Source organism: Eurytemora carolleeae, unplaced genomic scaffold (genome assembly GCF_000591075.1).
Source record: "Eurytemora carolleeae unplaced genomic scaffold, Eaff_2.0 scaffold535, whole genome shotgun sequence".
Taxonomy (NCBI): Eukaryota; Metazoa; Arthropoda; class Copepoda; order Calanoida; family Temoridae; genus Eurytemora; species Eurytemora carolleeae.
The window spans coordinates 8440-32515 of record NW_019396437.1 but is presented as its reverse complement, the minus strand read 5'-3'; the positions used below and the strand labels follow the sequence as shown (position 1 = coordinate 32515).

At 31.2% G+C, this 24076-nt stretch overlaps 1 protein-coding gene across 1 annotated transcript; it reads left to right on the top strand.

Moving 5' to 3' along the window:
* Positions 1–248: 248 nt before the first annotated feature.
* LOC111703328 (uncharacterized) lies at positions 249–24029 on the top strand. The gene is made up of 13 exons (XM_023475234.1): positions 249–298; positions 2560–2654; positions 3646–3724; positions 5409–5448; positions 6394–6557; positions 7396–7491; positions 15402–15465; positions 16793–16857; positions 17933–18032; positions 19905–19997; positions 20564–20628; positions 21710–21775; positions 22262–24029. Exons 2-13 carry the CDS (start codon positions 2636–2638, stop codon positions 22299–22301), a joined length of 891 nt encoding a protein of 296 aa, XP_023331002.1. The 5' UTR covers positions 249–298; positions 2560–2635; the 3' UTR covers positions 22302–24029.
* The last annotated feature ends 47 nt before the right edge of the window (positions 24030–24076 follow it).

The window sequence follows — 24076 nt, the reverse complement described above, 5'->3', positions numbered from 1 at the left end:
TTATTCAAAAAGAACATACAATTAAATTATCTGAAATTCTTAGCAAAATCAAATAATGACTAATGAAAGAAATTAAAATCTAAATAAAACAACATTGGAAAAATCTGCTCATTTAATTTTTAAATTGATCCTTCAACATTGTTTAAGAATATATGAGAGTTTATTTTTATAATGTTTTCTTTTCTATTTTTGAAAATATTTATCATTTTCTAACATCGTATCCATTCCAAACTTGATCTGAATGTCTAGCCGTGGTTGGAATACTGGGAAACTGCTTTTCTCTTCTGATTCTCCTCAGGTATAAGGAAAACAATTAGATTTTAAGGAGATTCTGAAAACTTTGGAATAAGACGACGACATTTAAGCAATATGACATTTTTATTTTTGATATTGCTTTAAAGAATAAAATCTTACAATTACAGAGTTTTTTTTTGTTTCTTTGGGTCGTAATGTATATCTATAGAGAAAATATTAAATTCAAATTAGGATACAATCATACAGGGCTAGATAAGACTTAGCGTATTAAGGAGGGGGGAGGCGAGACGTCCCTCTTTCCATGGAAAAATTATGGGCGCAAGAAGAAAAAGCCCCTTCTAGCCCTTTAACTTCAAGGAAAAATTTTTAAAAATTTTCCTGCGGCGCCACTTCAGCGCTGAAAATGAATAATTGTTAAAAAATATTCAAAAAATCCTAAATTTTGTTATATATTTTCTTACCCCCAGCTTGTACTTATTTTAACACAAAATGGCGTAACTCCCTGCATAAAATTCCAGGGGGGGGGTATTTATCAATTATTAACCCCCTCCCCCCTTATATCTAAATCTGTCCCTAAGTAGACTGCAGAACACACTGTAACTGTCTTTGCCATATATTTTTAGTTCCCTAAACTTTACTTTGTTTATTTCTCTGTCAGAATATTTGATATATAATACACCATTCAGATCTTAATATTTGATATATAATACACCATTCAGATCTTAATATTTGATATATAATACACCATTCAGATCTTAATATTTGATATATAATACACCATTCAGATCTTAATATTTAATATATAATACACCATTCAGATCTTAATATTTAATATATACTACACCATTCAGATCTTAATATTTAATATAAAATACACCATTCAGATCTTAATATTTAATATATAGTACACCATTCAAATCTTAATATTTATAATTTATAATACACCATTCAGATCTTAAAATTGTATTTATATAATACACCATTCAGATCTTTATATTTAATATTTTAATATAATACACATTTAACAGGGTGTCAGGTTCTACGTTAAGTATAGGTATAACCAGAAAACCGTGGAATGAGGAGACGACATAAAAGCAATAATTATCTCAAGTTGATGTAGTTACTACTATGATAACCACAAAACTCTGGAATAAGAAGACGACTTTTTCACTGTCTTCATTGCTTTAAAAAATCCAATGGGCAGGAAACATAGCAATTGTGCAATGTAAACAGACACATTTTTACTTAAGCCATTAGTAAAACTATTTCCTTTGTAACAACATCAAATATGCCTAATGTTGTCTTTCTATTCCGGAAATTTATGGATATCACAGTAGTAGCTTATAAAATCCCTTATTAACTCTAATCGGTCTGTTTACAATGCGAAATTGCTGTTTATCATGTTTATTTTATTATTATAAGTCAAAACTTTAGTCTAAAAGTCGTATTCCTATTTCAACCCAGAGTTTTCTGGTTCTCACTGCAGTAGGATATATTTCTGAACCCTTCAGAATATGTCAATGTGAACTAAAATATGCATACTTTCTGACGTGAAAATCTTGCAAAATTTTGCAAAATAATTTGCAGATTTGAAATTTGCAAAAATATATAAACTTATTAAATATCTAATTCTGTTCAGTCTCAGGAACGTATTTTTGAATATTTGATCTTGTTCCCAGACACAATCTTTTTTGGAACGTGTTCTAATAATCATGAACTATCTAGTATCTAGAAAATATTGATTAATTTTCCTGGACAAAGTGTACGGAACGTGTTCCTTTAACTAAATATTTATTAATGTTCCTAGACAAAGTGTACGGAACTTGTTCTTCAGCTAAATATTTATTAATGTTCCTAGACGAAGTGTACGGAATGTGTTCCTTCAACTAAATATTTATTAATGTTCCTAAATGAAGTCTACGGAACGCATTCCTTTAACTAAATATTTATTAATGTTGCTAGACAAAGTGTACGGAACGAATTCCTTCAACTAAATATTTCTCAATGTTCCTAGACCAAGTCTACGGAACGCGTTCCTTCAACTAAATATTTATTAATGTTCCTAGACGAAGTCTACGGAACGTGTTCCTTCAACTAAATATGCATTAATGTTCCACTGATGATGTTCCATCTACTAAATATCTATTAATATTTTTAGACCGAGTCTACGGAACGCGTTCCTTCCATCTAATATTTATTAATGTTCCGTCACAGAGTTTACGGAACGTGTTCCATAAAATACTAAATATGTATTTATGTTCCTTGACCGAGTCTGCGTATAGTGTTCCATATTTTTTTGTCTAGACCAAGTCTACGGAACGTGTTCCATCTGCTTCTTGCAGCTTTGTGTCTCTCTGACACAATTTTCCTTATCGTGAATATGCTGGTGGATCCTCCAGGTATACTTCCTATACATAGTCATAAAGTAGTAAATACATAGAGCTACATTTAGTCGTAGAGTAGTAAACCCATAGAGCTACATTTAGTCTTAGAGTAGTATACACATAGAGCTACATTTAGTCGTAGAGTAGTAAACCCATAGAGCTACATTTAGTCTTAGAGTAGTATACACATAGAGCTACATTTAGTCGTAGAGTAGTAAACACATAGAGCTACATTTAGTCATATAGTAGTAAACACATACAGCTTCATTTAGTCATTTACATTTTGTTATGGAGTAGTAAACACATAGACTTGCATTTAGTCTCAGAATGGTTAAAACATAGAGTTGCATTGAGTCAAAAAATGGTAAAAAATAAATAGCCGAATTTAGTCGTAGAATAGTAAACACATAGAGCTGAATTTATTCAGAATAGTAAACACATCTAGCTGCAGTTAGGCAAATAATCCATTCAGTATCTTTTCATTTATAGTTTCTGATAACTACATTTAGATATTTTGTCATTAAATAATATTTTCTTTTTTGCTCCTAAGAGAATTCTTACACTTAATGCAATTTTACGACCGTTAGATTTTTCGGGCTAAATGGAATTTTTTGATACAAAGAAGGTCAAAATAAGAAAAATATGACAATGTTTTCACCTTCCGTTTTATAAAATGAATTGGTTTACTTTTTTTAAATTCAGCTTTAGTACATTTTTTCAGTTGTTAGGCACCAAAACAGGCTATTCAAGGAACTAAAGAGTTATTTCAAATGGCTCTCCATTGTATCAATGCCAATGCCCGATTGTTTGAACAAGCATGAATTAAATGTTCATAGTTTTGATAACTGATTTTCAATTCCAGTTTCTTCACAAAATTGACTTGTGCATTTCTACCGCAGGGACACCCTGGAAAAATGACGATATCCACATTTATTAATCAGATAAAGGTTTCAATGCTTCCTTGAAGTTAAACCATTGATGCCTTATTGCTTAAGTTTTATTTCAGATTTTATAGCTGGTTGGATAGATATGAAGCTTTTGAGAGTTGGAGCTGAGAGTTCCTGTCATGTTACCTTAGCTCTCAGGTACTGGGGCATATTTTTCTAGAAAAATCTCCTTCCCCCTTTTTTAATCATTTTTACAGGTTTTTTTTGTTAAATTTGGGAAAATAAATGATCAACTATATAGTATAATAAATATACACCCCTGGTATACACTCCATATACTTCAGACACATGGATTAACTATAGGATAAATTGTCGGCGCGGTCCGCCCTGTCTAAGTAGGCTGGCTCAGATTTACTAATCATACAGCTGTATATACGTGTATAAATTAAGATAATCAATCAATCTTCCTGTAGGAATTAGGGTTATCATAAATGTTGCGCACACTATTTCTGCAAAATCATCTGTTCACAGTGGGTTTATTTATAGTGACTTAGACCAACTATCACGTTGTGTTTTTTCTTAAAATTTATGAATTACAGTGGTTTTATTAAAATAATTCACGAAAATAATAATTTTTACTTTTCATTAGTGATTTGAGTTTTTTTTTCTGGACATTTTTGTTCAATATATATAAATATAAACTGAAAGATTTTGAAATTCATTCACCTATCTTGTAATATTTGTTTTAAATTTGCTCTAAAGCATGCCAGCGACAAACACACTAAAAATAATTGGATAAATTTTAAAGAAAGATACTGCCTTAATCATCCTCAAAAAGAAATTGTGGACATTTGTAAAAACTCCATAAATTTTGAAAATTGCATGAAAAAATTGTTTTTTTCAGAAAATGACTCAAAAAGTTGTCAATCAATTTACATTCAGATGTCCAAATTTTTTTGATCAAGTGTATCTTGTCCCTGGGCATGACCCAGAACACCGTTATAATCTTCTAGTAAAACTTGTAAAAAAATATCTTGCCATAAGAGTTCATAAATTTATCAAAAATCACAATGTAGAAACAAAAAAAGTCAGGAAGAAGCTTACAAAGCTTGTTCATTTTAGAAATGAATAAATGGTATTTAATAATATGCTTGTATTCTTTACTTAAAGACACTTTTTTGTTTTGTTTTCAAAATTTTCTTTAGCTTTTTTGGTGTAAAGATACTGGATATCCAAACAAACATGCGAATTATACGTAAATGATAAACAGACAAAAGTTTAAATAAAGAAAATTAGTCTTGGGCTTTCCAAAATGTGGTAAGTTTGTATGCAATTTTCACATATTTCCACTTATTTCAGTTTTCAATTTGTTTAAATAAAGATATAGGAAACTTTATATTTTTGAAGATACATAAAAGAAATTATTTTGAATTTTTAGCTTTTAAAAGTAAATATAACCTCAGATTGGTCAATGTAAATCAAATGAAGATTCCTAATTCAATATTTGTTGGGACACTCGAGTAACCGAGTACATATACTAGAGTTTAGTTAATAAAGGTTTTTAATTATAATTTTACAAAATTGAAAATTTTCTTTTTATTCTTATTCTGTTTTTTTTTAGCTTTATGATAGTAGCTAAGGGTGCTGCACAAACTTAGTTTCTAATTTGCAAAAAAAGATTGAGATAGCACCATACTGTACGCCCACTGTGCATCTTGTACAAAAAGGTTCCGGCATTGAGCATTTTCAAACGACGCGTACCGGCTTATCAGACGCCCGTACGCGTCAACCCTGCTTCCTGTCTAGTTGTTCCATGTTCAGACATAATATTTACATTAGAATATGTCAAAACTATATTCGTATATTTTTGTTTTCTTTTTAGTATTTTCATCATCATGGGAATCACTCTGGAAAGATATCAGGTACAAACATTATGTTTATTGCAAGAATGCAATTTACTTATATGCTAACAGAACATTTTCTTCTACTCATATTTTTCATATTTTGCATACATCTTTAATATCAAATTTTTGTTAACAAAAAATTGTGCGTGTCTTTTTTTGCAATTTAAATTCAAACTATTTTTATTTTATAGAGCGAATTATTTCGTTCGTTAAGGGTATGAAAATTAATATTTTTTTTTCTCCTCTTTAACAGAATTTTTCGTTAATTTTTAAAATGCCCCCAGCCCTATTTATACAATGTCCTACAAAAAACATGTGAACACAATATTTGTGGAGAAATATCCAAATAACAAATATATCAGTACTAACTTCTATTTCTCATATAATAAGCTTAATAAATTCTCCAAAAATCCTAAAAATACTTCGTCTGAAGACAATGCAAGCAGAAAAGTGCCTCTGCAGAAATCCTAAACTTTATCCTACTTAATTGCATCTTTTAAATTGTTATTAGTAATTTTAAGTGAGCAAATAGTAAAAGTCCCCTGATAGGTTGAGACAGAATTCCTTCAAGAAGAATAAAGTTTCAAGTTTTAAATTGAAAGAGTTTCAACTTTCCTGCAATTTCACATCACTTGTCACATGCTTTATTAACCACAATATTTAACTTTCCATCAAGGGGGAACAGGACTAATATCATGGATATTGAATGACTGTTATTAGGTTAAATGAAAGGCGGTATAGGTTAAAGACTAAACATTTAAGAGTTGATCGCTACCATTATTAGTTCTATTTATTTAATTAAATAAAAACTGTGTCCCAGTTTTTAGAAAACTCTTGAGACATGAACATCAGAGAGAACTATTATTGGTCGCAAAACATTTTGCATCAAAATACCGCGGTAGTGGACACATGCAGTACAGTGTAGAAAAATATAATTGTACTTTGAATCCATATTTATTCTAGGTTGTACTGACCAACCCCTCTATTCGCCAAAGTGCAGCAGAGAAGAGTACAGGTGTACTTATCTTGAAGTTCCTCACACCAGCCCTAGTCTCAGCTGTACTCTTTAACCTTCCAAGAATACTTTCCAAAAATGAATCTCTGCAGTCAAACACAGAATTCCTGAGGTTAGAATAAACATCAAGCTGTGCGTGGATGAATCTGAGCTGACAATTCTTTTATTTAACACCTATATTATTTTAAGACTAAAGGAGTACATCATCACATCATGCTGCTTTTTTAGTATAAGTTCTTGTTGTAACTTCAGGAGACTGAGAGACAATTACAGTTAATTCGTGCCAAATAATAAACAAATGGTTTTGATTTAATACCAGCTTTTCTTGATGTACAATTGACTATTTAAAAAGATTTATCAGCCTGTTTTAATTATAAAACATATTTCATATTATGCGTCAGTCAAATCCTATTAGAACCAGGTTCCAGATATTATTCCAACTGTTCCATCCTATTGGAATTGTTTTATGTTTAGGTTCCAGATAATATTCCAACTGTTCCATCCTATTGGAATTGTTTTATGTTTAGGTTCCAGATAATATTCCAACTATTCCATCCTATTGGAATTGTTTTATGTTTAGGTTCCAGATATTATTCCAACTGTTCCATCCTATTGGAATTGTTTTATGTTTAGGTTCCAGATAATATTCCAACTGTTCCATCCTATTGGAATTGTTCTATGTTTAGGTTCCAGATAATATTCCAACTGTTCCATCCTATTGAAATTGTTCTATGTTTAGGTTCCAGATAATATACCAACTATTCTATCCAATTGGAACTGTTCTATGTTTAGGTTCCAGATAATATTCCAACCATTCTATCCAATTGGAACTGTTATATGTTTAGATTCAGATAATATTCCAACTATTCCATCCTATTGGAACTGTTCTATGTTTAGGTTCCAGATAATATTCCAACTATTCTATCCAATTGGAACTGTTCTATGTTTAGGTTCCAGATAATATTCCAACTATTCCATCCTATTGGAACTACGGGATTACTTCCTCTAATTCTTCTAGGAATTCTCACATTCAAAATGTTCACTAGGTAATTTGTTTCAATAATAATCTAAAAAGTGCATTTTAGCTAAAGATAGCTTGAAATATTGAAATATTTCTTTTTTTTTAATTTCTTATTTTTGGATTCAAGCAGGGCTTCCATGAGCAAAAAGTTTTTTATTTAATTTGAAGAAAGCTTGACAAAATTATGAAAAATTGCCTTGAAAAATAAAAAAATATGTTTATATGTTAATTTTCAAAAAACTTACCTTTGAGACAATGCACAAATACTGATTTATACATTCGTTAATTTTCGTGAAATGATGCTCAAATTTTCATCTTTCTTCCTGATCTCCATAACTAATAAATTTACACAAGCTGTGACTTTTGATCACAAAATGCACAAAATCACAAAATTTGCATCTTTCTTCTGATATCCCTAACATCAGAGACACTGGAAAATAGTTTACACAAATCTAATATCACGGGGATTTTTAAGTTTGGTCCTAAACCTAGCACTCTGTGACTTTTGATCACAAAATGTCCTGTAAGGCTTAAATTTTACGCCTTTTCTCATTTACACTTTTCTTGGCATATTAAAATAATTAGTTTAGAATCAAATTAAAAAAAAGTAAAAAAAGACAACTCTGTGAGTTTTAAAACTAATGAATTTAAAGAAAACAACATTATTAAATTCAAATAGAAGAAACTGAATGCATCTCGCCCTGGTTAGTCTAGTGTGATAGTGAAATGCAGTATGCAACTTTACTTTCTTCAATCTTTCAGATTTTTATATTGGAATAGATAGTCTTTTTTTCTGTGCCATTCTACAGTTGTACATCTATATAAAAAACATATTTTGCCTATAGCTGGCCATATGGCTGGACTGATTAGACTGAAATTTTTTCTGGACACCCATGGGTGGCCGGGGGGTGCTCTAGACTAAAAAATTTAAATATTTTTTTTTTAAAAATTTTTTGCCACGGGCAACGCCAGGACCTTCAGCTAGTTATAAATAATACAGCAGTTAATTTATTGAAGAAAAAAAAATCTATTAATTTTACGAATATTAAATACCAACTTAGATCAATCCCTCCAGCCTATAGTTTGTGCTTAATACGGGAATACCTATCTTGAAGGAAATTACATTTTATTGTACAGAAATATTTTTTTCTATAATTTTTATCCTCGACTGAATTGAATTTATAATTTTCGTTTTTATATTTATTTTGTGTTTAAAGCTAAAGCAAAAGTATTCATATTAATAAATGAAAGTATGTTTGATTATGATAATTGAATAACTTTGAATAAATTAAGAAATTTCTAAAAGATATGTTTCAAACAATCTATATCTATATCTATAGCTGAAGTAAAAAATATTCATATAAATAAATTAAAATATGTTTGATTTGGAACTTTGAATAACTTTGAATGAATTAAAATTTTTCTGAAAGGTATGTTTCAAACAACCTCAAAATATGCGTAGTGCAAATATTAAAAAGCAAACAGACTCAAAGTTTCAAACTTAATTTAAACTTTGTTTAAAGTTAACTAGTGTGATTGAAACCAGGGGTTCAATGAAAAGATAAACTTGATTTTAAAGCATCTCTTCAGAATCCTCTCCTTCCTCCCCTTCTCCCTCCCCTTCTCACTTCCCTCCTCTCTCCCCTCATTCTCCCCCCCTCCCTCCCCTCATTCCTACCCCCAACCCGCAGTTCTTTCAAACTTTAAAAACAAAACAAAATTAGTAACTTCTTTGAAATAAACAAGTAAACAATACAGGGGTGTATGTTTTTGAAAAATCAGTGCCCCTCCTTAAATAATTTTCTCACCTTGAATGATTTTATCTGTTTTTCTTGTTAAATAAAGGAAAAAGTTATTTTCTGTTCCAAGTTTTTATTTTTTCCCCAAAATTAATTTGTTTTAAATTCTTGAAACATGCACCACTGGGAGGGGGGGAGTCCAGAGTTCCTCAACGAGTAATCACCGCCACCCAAATGTGTTTTGCGGCAAGCGCGCTCCTCAATTGGTAATCTCCACCACCTGAATTAGTAATCATCGTAAAATTTTGTTTTCTGAGATTTGAATTTAATGCACTTTTCACACAATTTTCGACATCTATCGGGGTTTTATGGCTTAAACTAAATTTTCAAATTGTTTTCAGATTTGTTTGGTCAACAAAAACTGAGAATCAAGGAACAGTTCATTTTAGCCGAATCTTAGATCCAATTCGCCCATTTAATGACTGCATTTCATGATTTGCTTTAAGATACTAAAAGGTCAGGCTGCCTGTTTACTAAAAATTATCTCATCCCACGCAAAGTAATATCCATCTCCATTTAAAAGATATTTTCAAAAAACCTTTACAGTGTTTAGATTTTTGTATTCGCCTACTCCAATTCAACATCTACAACAAAACTAATTATATGCATAGAAAGAACATAAAATTTTGAAAAATTAGTCTCATCCTACCCCCTTCTGAAAATGAAGTATTACGTCCACTAATAATGGGTTAAATTTTCCTCTCTATATAAGGAGTTTAAAGCAATAAAATTCAGAGGAAAATGCCGCAAACATTCTTAAAATGAAACTTGAAACCAAAAAAAAACATAATATATTTCTAGCGCTTAGTCTGGCATATTTATAGATTTATTTTCGAAACTAAGGTGCAATAAAGAAAGCTTTAACAATATTGTACACCATAGGGCCATTAACAGAGGTCAATATGGTCTTATTTCTAAGAAATAACCGATTTAATGTTACGCTTATTTTGGCTGAGTACCAATTGAGGTGGTGGAGATTACCAATTGAGGAGCGTGCTTGCCGCAAAACACATTTGGGTGGCGGTGATTACTCGTTGGGGAATTCTGGACTCCCCCCCTCCCACTGGACCTTGAGCTTGGTTTTAGTATTTTAAATTAAAGAATTTGGAGAATGTGATTTTTAGTTTGATTTATTCTTTAAAGGAAAATGATAAATAAAATAAATATTTCATCTGATTTTTGTCAGAGAAAGCTTAACATTTATATAGATTTTAAACTGTTGAAACTATCAAGTTTTAATTGGATACCATGGAATACCTGGAGGATCCAAAAATAAAAAGTAAAACTCTGGAGTCTCAAATTATCCAAACAGCTAAACGAATCAGACTCAAGTTTTTAGTGACAAGTCAAACATTTTGTTCAGAAACATAAACAATGTTTAAAATCTAGAAATAGAGAAAGAGAAAAACATATACAATTTGAAATGTTCGAATCAATTTTCTTCCTCAATTTTGGATCATACATTATTAAATAAAATTTCTTTCAGATCTTTAAAATTTTCAGCTTTTGATCTTTGCAATTCCTGAGTTTTTATAAAATCAGATTACCAAGCATTCAATCTATGGAATGAAAGAGTAGAATTTCTAAACCTCTAAGAAAGTTTTGAATGCATTTTTATCTTTGAAAGTTGAAAATTGGAAATATGACATGGTCCAATCATTTTAATGGTTTGGTTTACTCTTGAAAAATAAGATTAACATTAATATTAATATTATCTTAGCTTCTCTTAAATTATTATTCCTTTATTGTTCCATTGACTGAAGATTTTAGTTCATAAAGGGACTGTTCAGTTTTTAAAAGATACACTGGCGCAGCTTACTTGGTGCACTCCTCATTGCATAGATAGTTTCAGCTTGTTGGTGCACTCCTCATTGTATAGATAGTTTCAGCTTGTTGGTGCACTCCTCATTGCATAGATAGTTTCAGCTTGTTGGTGCACTCCTCATTGCATAGATAGTTTCAGCTTGTTGGTGCACTCCTCATTGCATAGATAGTTTCAGCATGTTGGTGCACTCCTCATTGCATAGATAGTTTCAGCTTGTTGGTGCACTCGATCCTCATTGCATAGATAGTTTCAGCTTGTTGGTGAAAATACTAATTTAAATGCTAACTCAGGATGCTGCTAAATAGGAAGACTACTTTTAGACTACAGTTATGAGTTTAAATAGTCCAATGAGCATGAGTCACAGCACGTCCAAAACACTTTACTTTTGCTTTAATGTCCTCCTCCTATTCCACAGTTTTCTGGTTCTTACTGAATTCCAAAAAATTGTGGCATAATTTTCAAAAGATTGAACAGTTCCTTTAGAAACTTTCCAAAGTATTAAAGGATTAAAGAAAATTCATTGAAAATTAAATAAATCCATGATATAAATAAATAATACAAAATTATAAATACTTTTGCATTTTTCTACAGTTGCAGGCGATTATGTCAATACAATGAAGATGACTTTTATTTCAGTTTTGCTTATTTACAAGCTTTTTCTAAATTACAAGTTTACAAGTAAACAAAGAGAAGCTTTTTTTAATTTAGAGATTCTCTTTGTTTCCATGTTTATTTGTATCAATGCTGTTTAAAAACTTGATATTGACTAAAATTTAAATAGAAAGTCGTCTTCATTGTATTGATATAATCGTCTACCACTGTATGAAATTGATAAATAAATAAACAAAGTTGACCACAAAAGATTAGAATTTGTATGAATGCTCCTTTCTGAGGTTTAATAACTCTCATTAACTTATAACCACTGTAACTTTTGGTTAAAACTTTTATCTAAGTTTGCCTATAGAGTGTCTACCAACTTTATGTAATATCAGAAATTTAGAGAGCTTCTGCAGGCCCCTCTCTTGTTTTTTTAAGTTTTACTTTCAATCCCGTTTTTCTCTGCAACTGAACATCATTTACATTTTAACAGGAATTTTCAATTTGGGGTATATATTTCTTTAATAACAAAATATTTTTTTTAAAGGTATACATTTTAACTTTTACTGGACACAAAAATACATTTTGGCTTTCTGGATTTGGATCCGGATCAGCAAAAAAATGCAGACTCACGGATCCGGATCCAAGGAGCCAAAAATCAACTTAAACCTGTTCAAAAAAAAAACCTTTTGCTCTCAAAAACAAAACTTTTTGTTTCCAAAAAATGAATGAGAGATCATTAACAACTTCCTGAAAAGTGAATTTTTCCATTTAAAATTGTAAACGTCTTGTTATTTTTTGGGTTTTTTTCTTTCTTTAAAATTCAGGAAATCTTCAAGAAATCTTTGTGACATAATTTTTGTTTTGTTGGCCACAGGGAGGTAGTTTAATAAAATTTACCTACCAGCAAAATCTTGAATTGAATTGATTCAAGGGGGGGGGGGCATCTACAGTTAATTTGATGTGAAGGAAGCGGATCAAAGTTTTTATCTATAAAACTTGAGAATTGAGGAATAATTTACGAAGCAACAAATATCCGAACCCAGAACTTTTCCAGCTAGGGATGAACATCGTTTTAGTGAACAAATATGATTTTTAAGAACGAAAAAATAAATTTGGTGTACAATGGTGTTTTTGAAAAAACGATGGAAAAACATTTGGATCTTTCAGAGAAATGATAAAAGCAACCAGGAAAAAAAGAAAAATATTAAATTGCTTTACCGAAATTGAAAAATGATCGTTTTTTACAGAATGAACGATTTTTAGAGCAATCTTATCAAAAACGATATGGTTTTTGCTGAAACGATAATTTTCAGAACTATTTAAAAAACGCACAAAATGGGTCGTTTGCGAACAATGAACAAACAAAATGAAAAAAAGTTGACGGAGCCCATCTCTACGACCAGCAGACTTAAACTTCTTTATCAATTCTCAAACTTTAGACATCAAGGCGAATCTCTCTCTAAAAAGGATGAGAATACAAAAAAAATTAATAAAGTCTTACCAGACATGTTGCATACCAGACATGTTGCATACCAGACATATTGCATACCAGACATGTTGCATACCAGACATGTTGCATACCAGACCAGACATGTTGCATACCAGACATGTTGCATACCAGACATGTTGCATACCAGACATGTTTCATAAGTTTTACCAACATAACTAAAATAAATATAAAAATCTAAGAATTGTTTTACCTCTAATTATGAAAATTTGACGTAAACATGTAAAATTTTTCCAAAAAAAAATTATTCATTATTTTTTGTTCATCGGTCCATAACCAATTTTCGAGAAGGGATGGGGGGGGGAAGGATGGGCTATCTTTGGTAAAATTTTAGTCTTCTATATCTAGCTTGATAATATCCTTTGTGACTTTAGTCTTTGAAATCTAGGCCGGCAAATCGGAAATAAAACAAAATTGCACATTTAAACTGTGCAACTCCTGTCATATCCATAAAAGTGTATCTAATACTCATTTCAACATTTCCTTTTCTGATATTCCCTTTTAGATGTTTCTTTTCAGATGTACTTTTAAAAGATGTATTTTTTGTAAATATTATTATTCCAGAGATATTACTGCTACTAAACATAATATTTGATAAACAATTTTGTTCGTCTTTATAGCTAAAGGGTTTTACGAAAATTGTACTGTCCGTTTTCTTATATTTTGTGATTCCACGCGACTGTAAATTTTTTTCTTTTTTTGCCAAATCAATATAAAAGCCATTTAAAGACTGTACTTAGGATAGAAGAATTAATTTAACCCTGGAATCGTTGAATTTAAAGAGTTTCAGGTCGTCTTCATAGTATCATCCTTAGTGGGTAACCCTGTATATAATGATTAGGGGGGTGTTGGGTCATTTTATAGAAAGACATTTCACAGAAGGACATGTTATATAAAGGACATGTCATAGAAGACATTTCATAGACAGGACATTTCATAGATAGGACATTTAATAGACAGGACATTTCATAGAGGACATTTCATAGGACATTTCATAGGACATTTCATAGGACTTTCATAGAAGACATTTCATAGACAGGACATTTCATAGAAGACGTTCTCTACTAGAGATTTCAACGATAGTGTAACGTAACGTAAAATGTACGTTTTTGTACGTTACGTTACAATAATGTGTTTTTCACAATAACGTTTCGATAATCGTAACGTAAGAAAAGGTGCATTTTAGTAAAATTTCTAAACGTAATTAAAAGAGTTTACATTGGAAAAGTTAAGATAAAACGTAACGTTAACAAAAAATATTCTTTCCACTGAAATGCATTGTAACGTACAGAACTATGCCTCAATGACGTTTTATTAAAGCAAAACGTTTGTCATCTTTTAGATCTTAAACCAAGTGAAAGTGTAACGTAAGGTCTCTGAAAATATTTACCTTGCAGGAAAGTGGAACGTAAAAAAATTGCGGTTTTATTACATAAGCTTTAACGCAACGTTGGGAAAGTTTTTTAAAACGGAAAATGCAAAAGCGTAACAGAGCTTACTGTGTTTCACTAACATTTACTAAAGCTTAACGTTGTATAAGGTATTCAAGTGCAGAGAATTCATAACGTAACGTTACTCTATGCAATAAAATTTCATAATGTGCAACGTAACGTTTCAAACGTTAATACTTTTGATGAACACTATCGTAACGATAGCTAAAATCTAGAAAAATAAAAACGTTGACATCTCTATTCTCTACATTATATTTACTTGAAATATCTATAAAATAAAACAAGACATTCATATATATGCTGCGTATAGCCGGACAAACGGCTGGACCGATCGGGATAAAATTTTTTGTCGACACTCCTGGGCTAAAAAAATTTTTTTCTTATAACTGATAACATGTATTATATTGTTGATTTCAAACGAATCACATTTCCTAAAATTGTGATACAGTTTTAACGTATTAAAACCTTGAATATTGTCTCTGAAAAAAAAAAATTGTGTCTTTGAAATTACCTATCTATAAAAATTCTTCTCTGTCTATGAAATTGCCTGTCTATGAGAAATCTACTTTTTCTATGAAAAGTTCTCTGTATGAAATGTCCTAACTATGTATTTCTTTTTCTATTAAATGTCCTGTTTTTGCCAAGACCGAAATACTTTTTGTATATCTGGATTTCCTATTTAGAATTCCTCTCAAAGTAACAAGAATTTTAAATTATCAATCAGAAAATTTAAAAAAAAATTAAATTTTTTAGGATTCCACTTAATTCCTCAGTTCAGGGTCAGCCCAGGGAATTCCCAGTTCAGATGCAGGTTCAGGTGGGAATACAGTAATCTATATATTTATATATTTTTGGCCTGTTCCTTTGTATTTTATCCAATACAGTAATACAGTAATACAGTAATACAGTAATACAGCAATACAGTAATACAGTAATACAGTAATACAGTAATACAGTAATACAGTAATACAGTAATACAGTAATACAGTAATACAGTAATACGGTAATACAGTAATACAGCAATACAGAAATATAGTAATACAGTAATACAGTAATACAGTAGTACAGTAGTACAGTAATACAGTAATACAGTAGTACAGTAGTACAGTAGTACAGTAATACAGTAATAAAGTAATACAGTAATACAGTAATACAGTAATACAGTAATACAGTAATACAGTAATACAGTAATACAGTAATACAGTAATAAAGTAATACAGTATTACAGTATTACAGTATTACAGTATTACAGTATTACAGTATTACAGTATTACAGTATTACAGTAATACAGAAATACAGTAATACAGTAATACAGTAATACAGTTATACATGAATACAGGAATACAGTAATAAAGTATTACAGTAATACAGTAATACAGTTATACAGAAATACAGTAATACAGTAATACAGTAATACAGTTATACATGAATACAGGAATACAGTAATAAAGTATTACAGTAATACAGTAATACAGTTATACAGTAATACAGTAATACAGTAATACAGAGTAATACAGTAATACAGTAATACAGTAATACAGTAATACAGTAATACGGTTATACATGAATACAGGAATACAGGAATACAGAAATACAGTAATAAAGTGAAAGAAAGAAGTGAAGGCTTAATACACGGTTATGATTGCATATTTTCTCTTCTATAAATAAATTTAGCGTAAATGTCTGTATGTTTGGGTGGGTGTCTGTTTGTTTGTATCCAATAAATGTCAAAACGGCTGAACCGATCGCGCTCACCTGACCCAAGGGAAGGTTTATCAACGATCAAAATTTTAATAATTTGTGCTTAAAAGTTTTTTATTATTGTAAACTTTTGAAAATGCACGAACAAATGTTATGAAATCCGCAAACTTATTTTTGTTTTTGTTTTATACTGTACAAAGAGGAGATGCTCAGAGATCAAGCAACAATTAAAAGTTAAAATAGAAGATGGGCGCGTAGCGCCCTTAAAGCCTAGTTTAATTATAAATGCCTAGGTAGCCTGTAACTTTTAAACCTTTTTGATCTTGGCATTTCTTACAAGGATATCTCAGCTATAGTTTTCATATATAATGTTTTCTTATTACAATTCGCTTTTTGACATTTCTGTGATAAAAGTTGAAACAATATTTTAGTTGATATTTAGACTTCTGTCGATTCCGGGAATCAGGAGATTCAAACAACAACAGTTCTACAGAATCGGCCTATCAGGTATTCAAACAACGACAGTTCTACAGAATCGCCCTATCAGGTATTCAAACAACAACAGTTCTACAGAATCGGCCTATCAGGTATTCAAACTACACCAGTTCTACAGAATCGGTCTATCAGGTATTCAAATTACGCCAGTTCTACAGAATCGGCCTATCAGGTATTCAAACTACACCAGTTCTACAGAATCGCCCTGTCAGGTATTCAAACTACGACAGTTCTACAGAATCGCCCTATCAGGTATTCAAACTACGCCAGTTCTACAGAATCAATCTAACAGGTATTCAAACAACGACAGTTCTACAGAATCCCCCTATCAGGTATTCAAACTACGCCAGTTCTACAGAATCAACCTATCAGGTATTCAAACTACGCCAGTTCTACAAGATCAACCTATCAGGTATTCAAACTACGCCAGTTCTACAGAATCACCCTGTCAGGTATTCAAACTACGCCAGTTCTACTGAATCAACCTATCAGGTATTCAAACTACGCCAGTTCTACAGAATCAACCTATCAGGTATTCAAACTTCGCCAGTTCTACAGAATCGGTCTATCAGGTATTCAAACTATGCCAGTTCTACAGAATCGGTCTATCAGGCTTTCTCTGTATTTCCTAACATTAATATTAATATGATTAGGAAGAGAGCTAAGGACTTCAAGCTATCTCTGTATTTTCTAACATTAATATCAATATGATTAGAGAGAGAGCTAGGGACTTCAAGCTATCTCTGTATTTTCTAACATTAATATCAATATGATTAGGAAGAGAGCTAGGGACTTCAAGCTATCTCTGTATTTTCTAACATTAATATCAATATGATTAGGAAGAGAGCTAGAGACTTCAAGCTATCTCTGTATTTTCGAACTTTAATATCAATATGATTAGGAAGAGAGCTAGGGACTTCAAGCTATCTCTATATTTTCCAACATTAATATCAATATGATTAGGAAGAGAACTAGGGACTTCAAGCTATCTCTGTATTTCCTAACATTAATATCAATATGATTAGGAAGAGAGCTAGGGACTTCAAGCTATCTCTGTATTTCCTAACATGAATATCAATATGATTAGGAAGAGAGCTAGGGACTTCAAGCTAGCTCAGCTAGTGATAGTGTTGGCTCTGGTCTTTCTTACACTAAACTTTCCTCGCCTTGCTATTGGAATATATGAGGTAAAAAGATTTTTATTTGAAAAATGTTTTTCTTTGTGTTTTTTTATCTGAAAGCAGAAGAGATTTGGGAATTAAATCTCGATTGGATTCTTTCTTATTTAGATTTTAAAAATCTAGCTTTTTTGAAAAGTAGAAAAAAGTAAAATAACACTTTGGACTTTAAATCTAAGGAGTTGATATTCCCACACTCTAAAAAATGCAATTTTGGTCTTTAGCATCAGGCATCAAAGTTCTTCTTTCATATTTCAAATTTCTTCTTTCATTACTCAAATTTTGTTGAATATTTTCCAAATTTACAATCTAACAAAACTTGTTAATAGCTTACACATTGTTCTCTCAGCATGTGTCAAACTTTGTTATATGACATCTTTCTTTTGTCATGTTACAGTTTTCTTTCATTTAACAAAATTTGACGAATGATTCTACTAAGGTGTATTTGAGTCCGGTGCTCCAACAAATTTTGTTAGATGAAAATTTGAGATTTCTTAGAGTGCACCTAATGTTTATTAGGACATTTTAAGAAATTATCTCACAATTAATACCTTAAAAATTAGATTTTTGAATTAATGATGAAGTGGGGTAAACCAGTAATAATAATAAAGAAAAAAGCTACTAAGGAATTGATTCTTTGTCACAAAATCAGATTTTCTAATCCCTATATCTTTGCAATCAAACGTCGTTTAGACCTTAGATATTTTAAACTGTGAATTCTGTTGGAACAAATAACCTAAGTTTAAAATATTTAAAGCTCACACCCTCAGGTTTCAAAAATATAGGGATTAGAAAATTTGAGAATGTTGCTAAGACTCAATTCCTTCATTACAATTAAAGATGTTTAAAATGTTTCTTTTAAGTTTCCAATGAAAAAAGTCTGATTTCCCAGAAGAATAGCTGATAGTAAAGCAATACTAGTGTTTGGAAAATCAAATTGGATTGCCTGCAGTGATAACTGAAAACTAGAAAACTATGGAATGCGAAGACGACATTAAAACAATATTGAACTACATATCATGTTGTTACAAAGCAAATAGCTTTATAAGTGAGTGATAAAATTAACTTATTAATTGAAATGGGTCTGGTTACACTGCACAGTTGCTGTTCATTGGACTATCAAAAGTCATGCCTTGAGTCTAAAAGTCAACTTTCTATTCCAGAGTTTTCTAGTTCTTGTATTTCTAGGCTAATGTGGTGTTTAGGCGCCTAGCTATAATGTATATAGGTGTTTAGGGCAACCCTTCCAGTAAAAAGTTTAGTTTTGAAATTCTGCTTTACATGCCAACAACATGTGTTACTCTTACTCTTATTCTAATTCTTATTTTGTTATATCACTATAATTAATGTCTTAAATTATAAGATTACTAGCCTTAGAGGGCGCTTTGCGCCCATTTTCTAAATTAATTGTGAACATGTTCTCTTTGTGTGCCTCGTAAAACAAAACAAAAATAATTCGCGGATTTTCACAAAAAATTTCGTGGATTTTCAAAATTTTAAAAAATTTAATGACGATCGAATTTTGATGGAGACAACTATTTGAAATTTTGATCATTCATAAACCTTCCCAGTGGTCACGTGATGTCCCACAAAAAAATTGGGCCCGATCGGTTCAACCGTTTTGACGTTTATTGGATACAAACAGACAGACAGACAAACAGACAAACAAACAAACAGACAAGCCAAATTTATATCAGCTTTTACTAATCTCTAACTAAACCAATTTTACGTCCTATAATATGAATATTATTTTCTGGACTATTAGACATGGTTAATATATATTTATAATTATTGTATCCTTGAAATTTCAAGGTGGGTATGGTCAGCTGCAGAAGATACTGAACTGTCAGCAAGGCGGAGAGTTCTAATAATCTTGTTTAGGTCCTACAGCTGCAGAAAATATTAAACTGTCAGCAAGGCGGAGAGTTTTACTTTCCTCCAACTCTTCAATGGAAGATGGACATTTTTGCTCAGGTAACGTTTTTTCAACGTTGCGTTCTGACGGCGCTTGGTCATGTGATGTAACTTGACTTGTTGTGATCCAGATTAAAAATGACTTTTCACTTTAAGAGAACGGTTATATTGAAGAAAAAAGCTAAATTTTTCTTTCTTTATCAGCATGAGTTAATTTGTATTAACACAAGGTTTTAAGATTTCAACATAAAGATCAACGTTAAAGGAATCAATGACTATTTTTCCTATTCATATATTTAGAAGGATTAATTGAAGAGCCATCTGCAAAATGAATTTTCAAATTCTGACACATGAGCTGCACTGGGACTTTTGTTTGGATACCCTTTATCCCGATTGTTTTATATCGACATCCACAGAGAGCACTTTTGAATTTAACACTAAATCGATCTGCTTGATCTCTTGATTTTGAATTTATGCAATTTCTCTGTTTTCTCATTGGTTGACAGCAAAATTCCCTTGCTTCTGATTGGTTGTTGCATTGATCTTGATATCTACAATATTGGAGTTTTCAGGATTCTAGAACAGTCTACTTAAATTTTTCTAATTTATCTATTATTATTCTTTAGCTTGGAGCTGTTTTGAAAGCTTCCTTAAACCTTCTGATCCTCTTGATTCTAGACGATTCCTTCAGGTATACTTGATCTCCACATATATACTTGATCCCTTTAGGCGAACTTGTTCTTTTAAAGTATACTTGATACCTTCAGGCGAACTTGATCCCTTCAAATATACTTTATCCTTTCAAATATACTTTATCCTTTCAAATATACTTGATACCTTCAGGCGAATTTGATCCCTTCAGATAAACTTGATCTTTTCAAGTATACTTGATACCTAAAGGTATTTTAATTCCTAAAGGTAAAGTTGATCCCTTGATGATACATTATCCCTTCAGAGCTGAAAACTTTAGAATGGTGGATATCGGGATTAATGCTTAATCCACTCTTTTTCTTAAATCTCCAGATTAAATATTGCTTGTTCTCCTCTCATTTTTAATCTCCAGATTAATTATCCGATCAGGATTAAGGATATCCTATTCAAAAGTTTTCAGCTCTGGTTAACTTTATCCCTTCAGGAATACTTCATTCTTACAATGATTCTTTAGCGGGGTGCTAAAAAGCATGAATAAGTAAGACTGAGTAGTCAAAGCTAACTGAATATATATTTATCAAACAACCGTATTTATACAAGATGCAGTATACTATAATCTAAACAATAACAATAACAATGTGTACTGCATTACAGGAATCCAACAGGGGCGCCACAATTCCTTCAGAAATACTTGATCCCTAAAAGGGGAGATCCCTTTAGGTTTGCTTGATCCCTTCAGATAATCTTAACCCTTTTGGTATACTTGATCCCTTCAGATAATCTTAATCCCTTTAGGTATACTTGATCCCTTCAGATAATCTTAATCCCTTTAGGTTTACTTGATCCCTTCAGATAATCTTAATCCCTTTAGGTTTACTTGATCCCTTCAGATAATCTTAATCCCTTTAGGTATACTTGATCCCTTCAGGTAATCTTAATACCTTTAGGTTTACTTGCTCCCTTCAGATAATCTTAATCCATTTAGGTATACTTGATCCCTTCAGATAATCTTAATCCCTTTAGGTATACTTGATCCCTTCAGATAATCTTAATCCCTTTAGGTTTATATAAATTGTTAAAAATAACAAATAAATAAATAAATAATATTTTCTGATATTTAGGAAAACTATCGGTAGGGTTTGTCGGTTTAAAGTCAATCCTAGTAATAAACGAACAGATACTAGACGGTAGGTTTATTATCATGTTTTTTTTCATAAACTCTTTAAATTTTAATTTCAATTTTATTCAGTCGAACACATTTTCAAAGCTATTAAGAGAAAATAACAATTATTTACAAGTTTTGAAAATTGTTGAAAAGTGGAATTTATATTTCTTATATGTTGTCTTTAAACCATTTTCTCGGGATATTATGTAAACTTCTATCTTAAAATTTACCAACTGATTGTGCTACAAGGACTTTTGATTGTTTTTGATCGCCGAAACCACAATATTCATATTAACCCTAAACCAGGGGCGTATTCAAGAATTTGTCCAGGGGGGCTTAGATTTTTTTCTTTCCAGGGGAGAGGGCTTCAAAATATTTAAAAGATTTTACTGTTCCAATCAATGGATATAGATAACTTAGTTTTGAACTTGGGAGTAAGAAAAATTTCTCCGATATTTTGTTTTGAAAAAGTTTATTTTTTCAAATTTGTGACACATCCACTATTTAGGTCAGTGGCCAGTGGAGAAGAAAATGAAACCCGTCTTTAGATCTTTTGATAGAATTAATTTAAGAAATGAAATTGAATTTATTACGAACAAATCAGATTTTGGATGAAAAAACTTTTTGAAATTTACTTTGATCTACAGCTGACTGAAAAATAGAACCAATAATCAAAAACATAAATGTACAGGGTTACCCACAACCAATGTACAGGGTTACCCACAACCAATGTACAGGGTTACCCACAACCAATGAATGTACAGGGTTACCCACAACCAATGTACAGGGTTACCCACAACCAATGTACAGGGTTACCCACAACCAATGGAAATTTAACTAAACCTTTTTTGATACAGGGTGTCCCACTAAACAGACAGTTTAGAGATGACATGACGGTTTGCTTTGATCTTTACTTGCAGAGCTCGGTCATTCTTAAACCAGTTTTAATAATAACAAAATTGCCCAGGCCTTTGCAATTTTAAAAATGAAATATTTAGTTTTGAAATTGACAAAGATCAAGACGATATTCAAGTCCTCTCACAACTGTCATGTTTCGTAGGACACCCTGTATCTAAGAAGGTTTAGATAAAGTTTCATAGGACACCCTGTATAAACATTTTTTATTAAAATTTCTTCCCCTAATATAATTTCTTTGCTCATTGTTAAATGATTTGGTAAAATGAACAAGTTTTGAGCTGGGGGAAACCAAAAATAAGAAAAAGACTGATAAAATTAAGTAAAGTAAGAAGTCTCATCCTGAATGAGTAACCTTGTATATAACCCTGTTATATATTGCTTAAGTGCTGGAGGATCTCCTTGTATATAACCCTGTTATATATTGCTAAAGTGCTGGAGGATCTCCTTGTATATAACCCTGTTATATATTGCTAAAGTGCTGGAGGATCTCCTTGTATATAACCCTGTTATATATTGCTAAAGTGCTGGAAGATCTCCTTGTATATAACCCTGTTATATATTGCTAAAGTGCTAGAGGATCTCCTTGTATATAACCCTGTTATATATTGCTAAAGTGCTGGAGGATCTCCTTGTATATAACCCTGTTATATATTGCTAAAGTGCTAGAGGATCTCCGTGTATATAACCCTGTAATAAATGGCTAAAGTGCTGGAGGATCTTTTAACAGCTTAAGTCCTGATCCCGATATTGCCATTTAATCCCATTTAATGTTGTCAATACTAAATAAAACTGTACAACATGTTTATCAAAGCATAAAAAATGACCTTATATAGTTAAATTAGAAAACCAATCAAATTTACGAAGTATGATAAACTAAGAAATCTTAAATTTTGTAATTTTTATTTGAGTAATTAACCAATGGATCGTTGACCTGGACTATGTGTTAACTGTTACTTGTAGAATTCTTGAAACAATGGTTTGCTTTTTTTGGCTATATCAATATTGCCGGAGATTTTATGAATTTGTTCAGATTTCAATTTAATAATTAAACCAAAATTGTCGAAATAAAATTCTTCAAATCTCCCGTAATATTAACAGCACAAAAAGGCAGACTTCATTTTGGACCAGGGGAATTTTGTGATTATTAACTTTAAAATTAAGTCAACGCATGAATGCCGTTGCTTATTTTAAACATCAAAGCAAACCTTCATGTCGTCTTTCTAGTGGTCAAGTTTCGGGCATGCCCAAGTTTCCTGGGATCCTGTATAATAGTAATAATGTTAAAGCTGTTAAATAAAAAGATTATTTTGTAATGTATAGTTTTATGTAAATGTACAAAAATGTCATATTTGTTAGAAATATATATTTGTTTGATTTTTTTTTTGTTTAGCTATGTTCAACACAC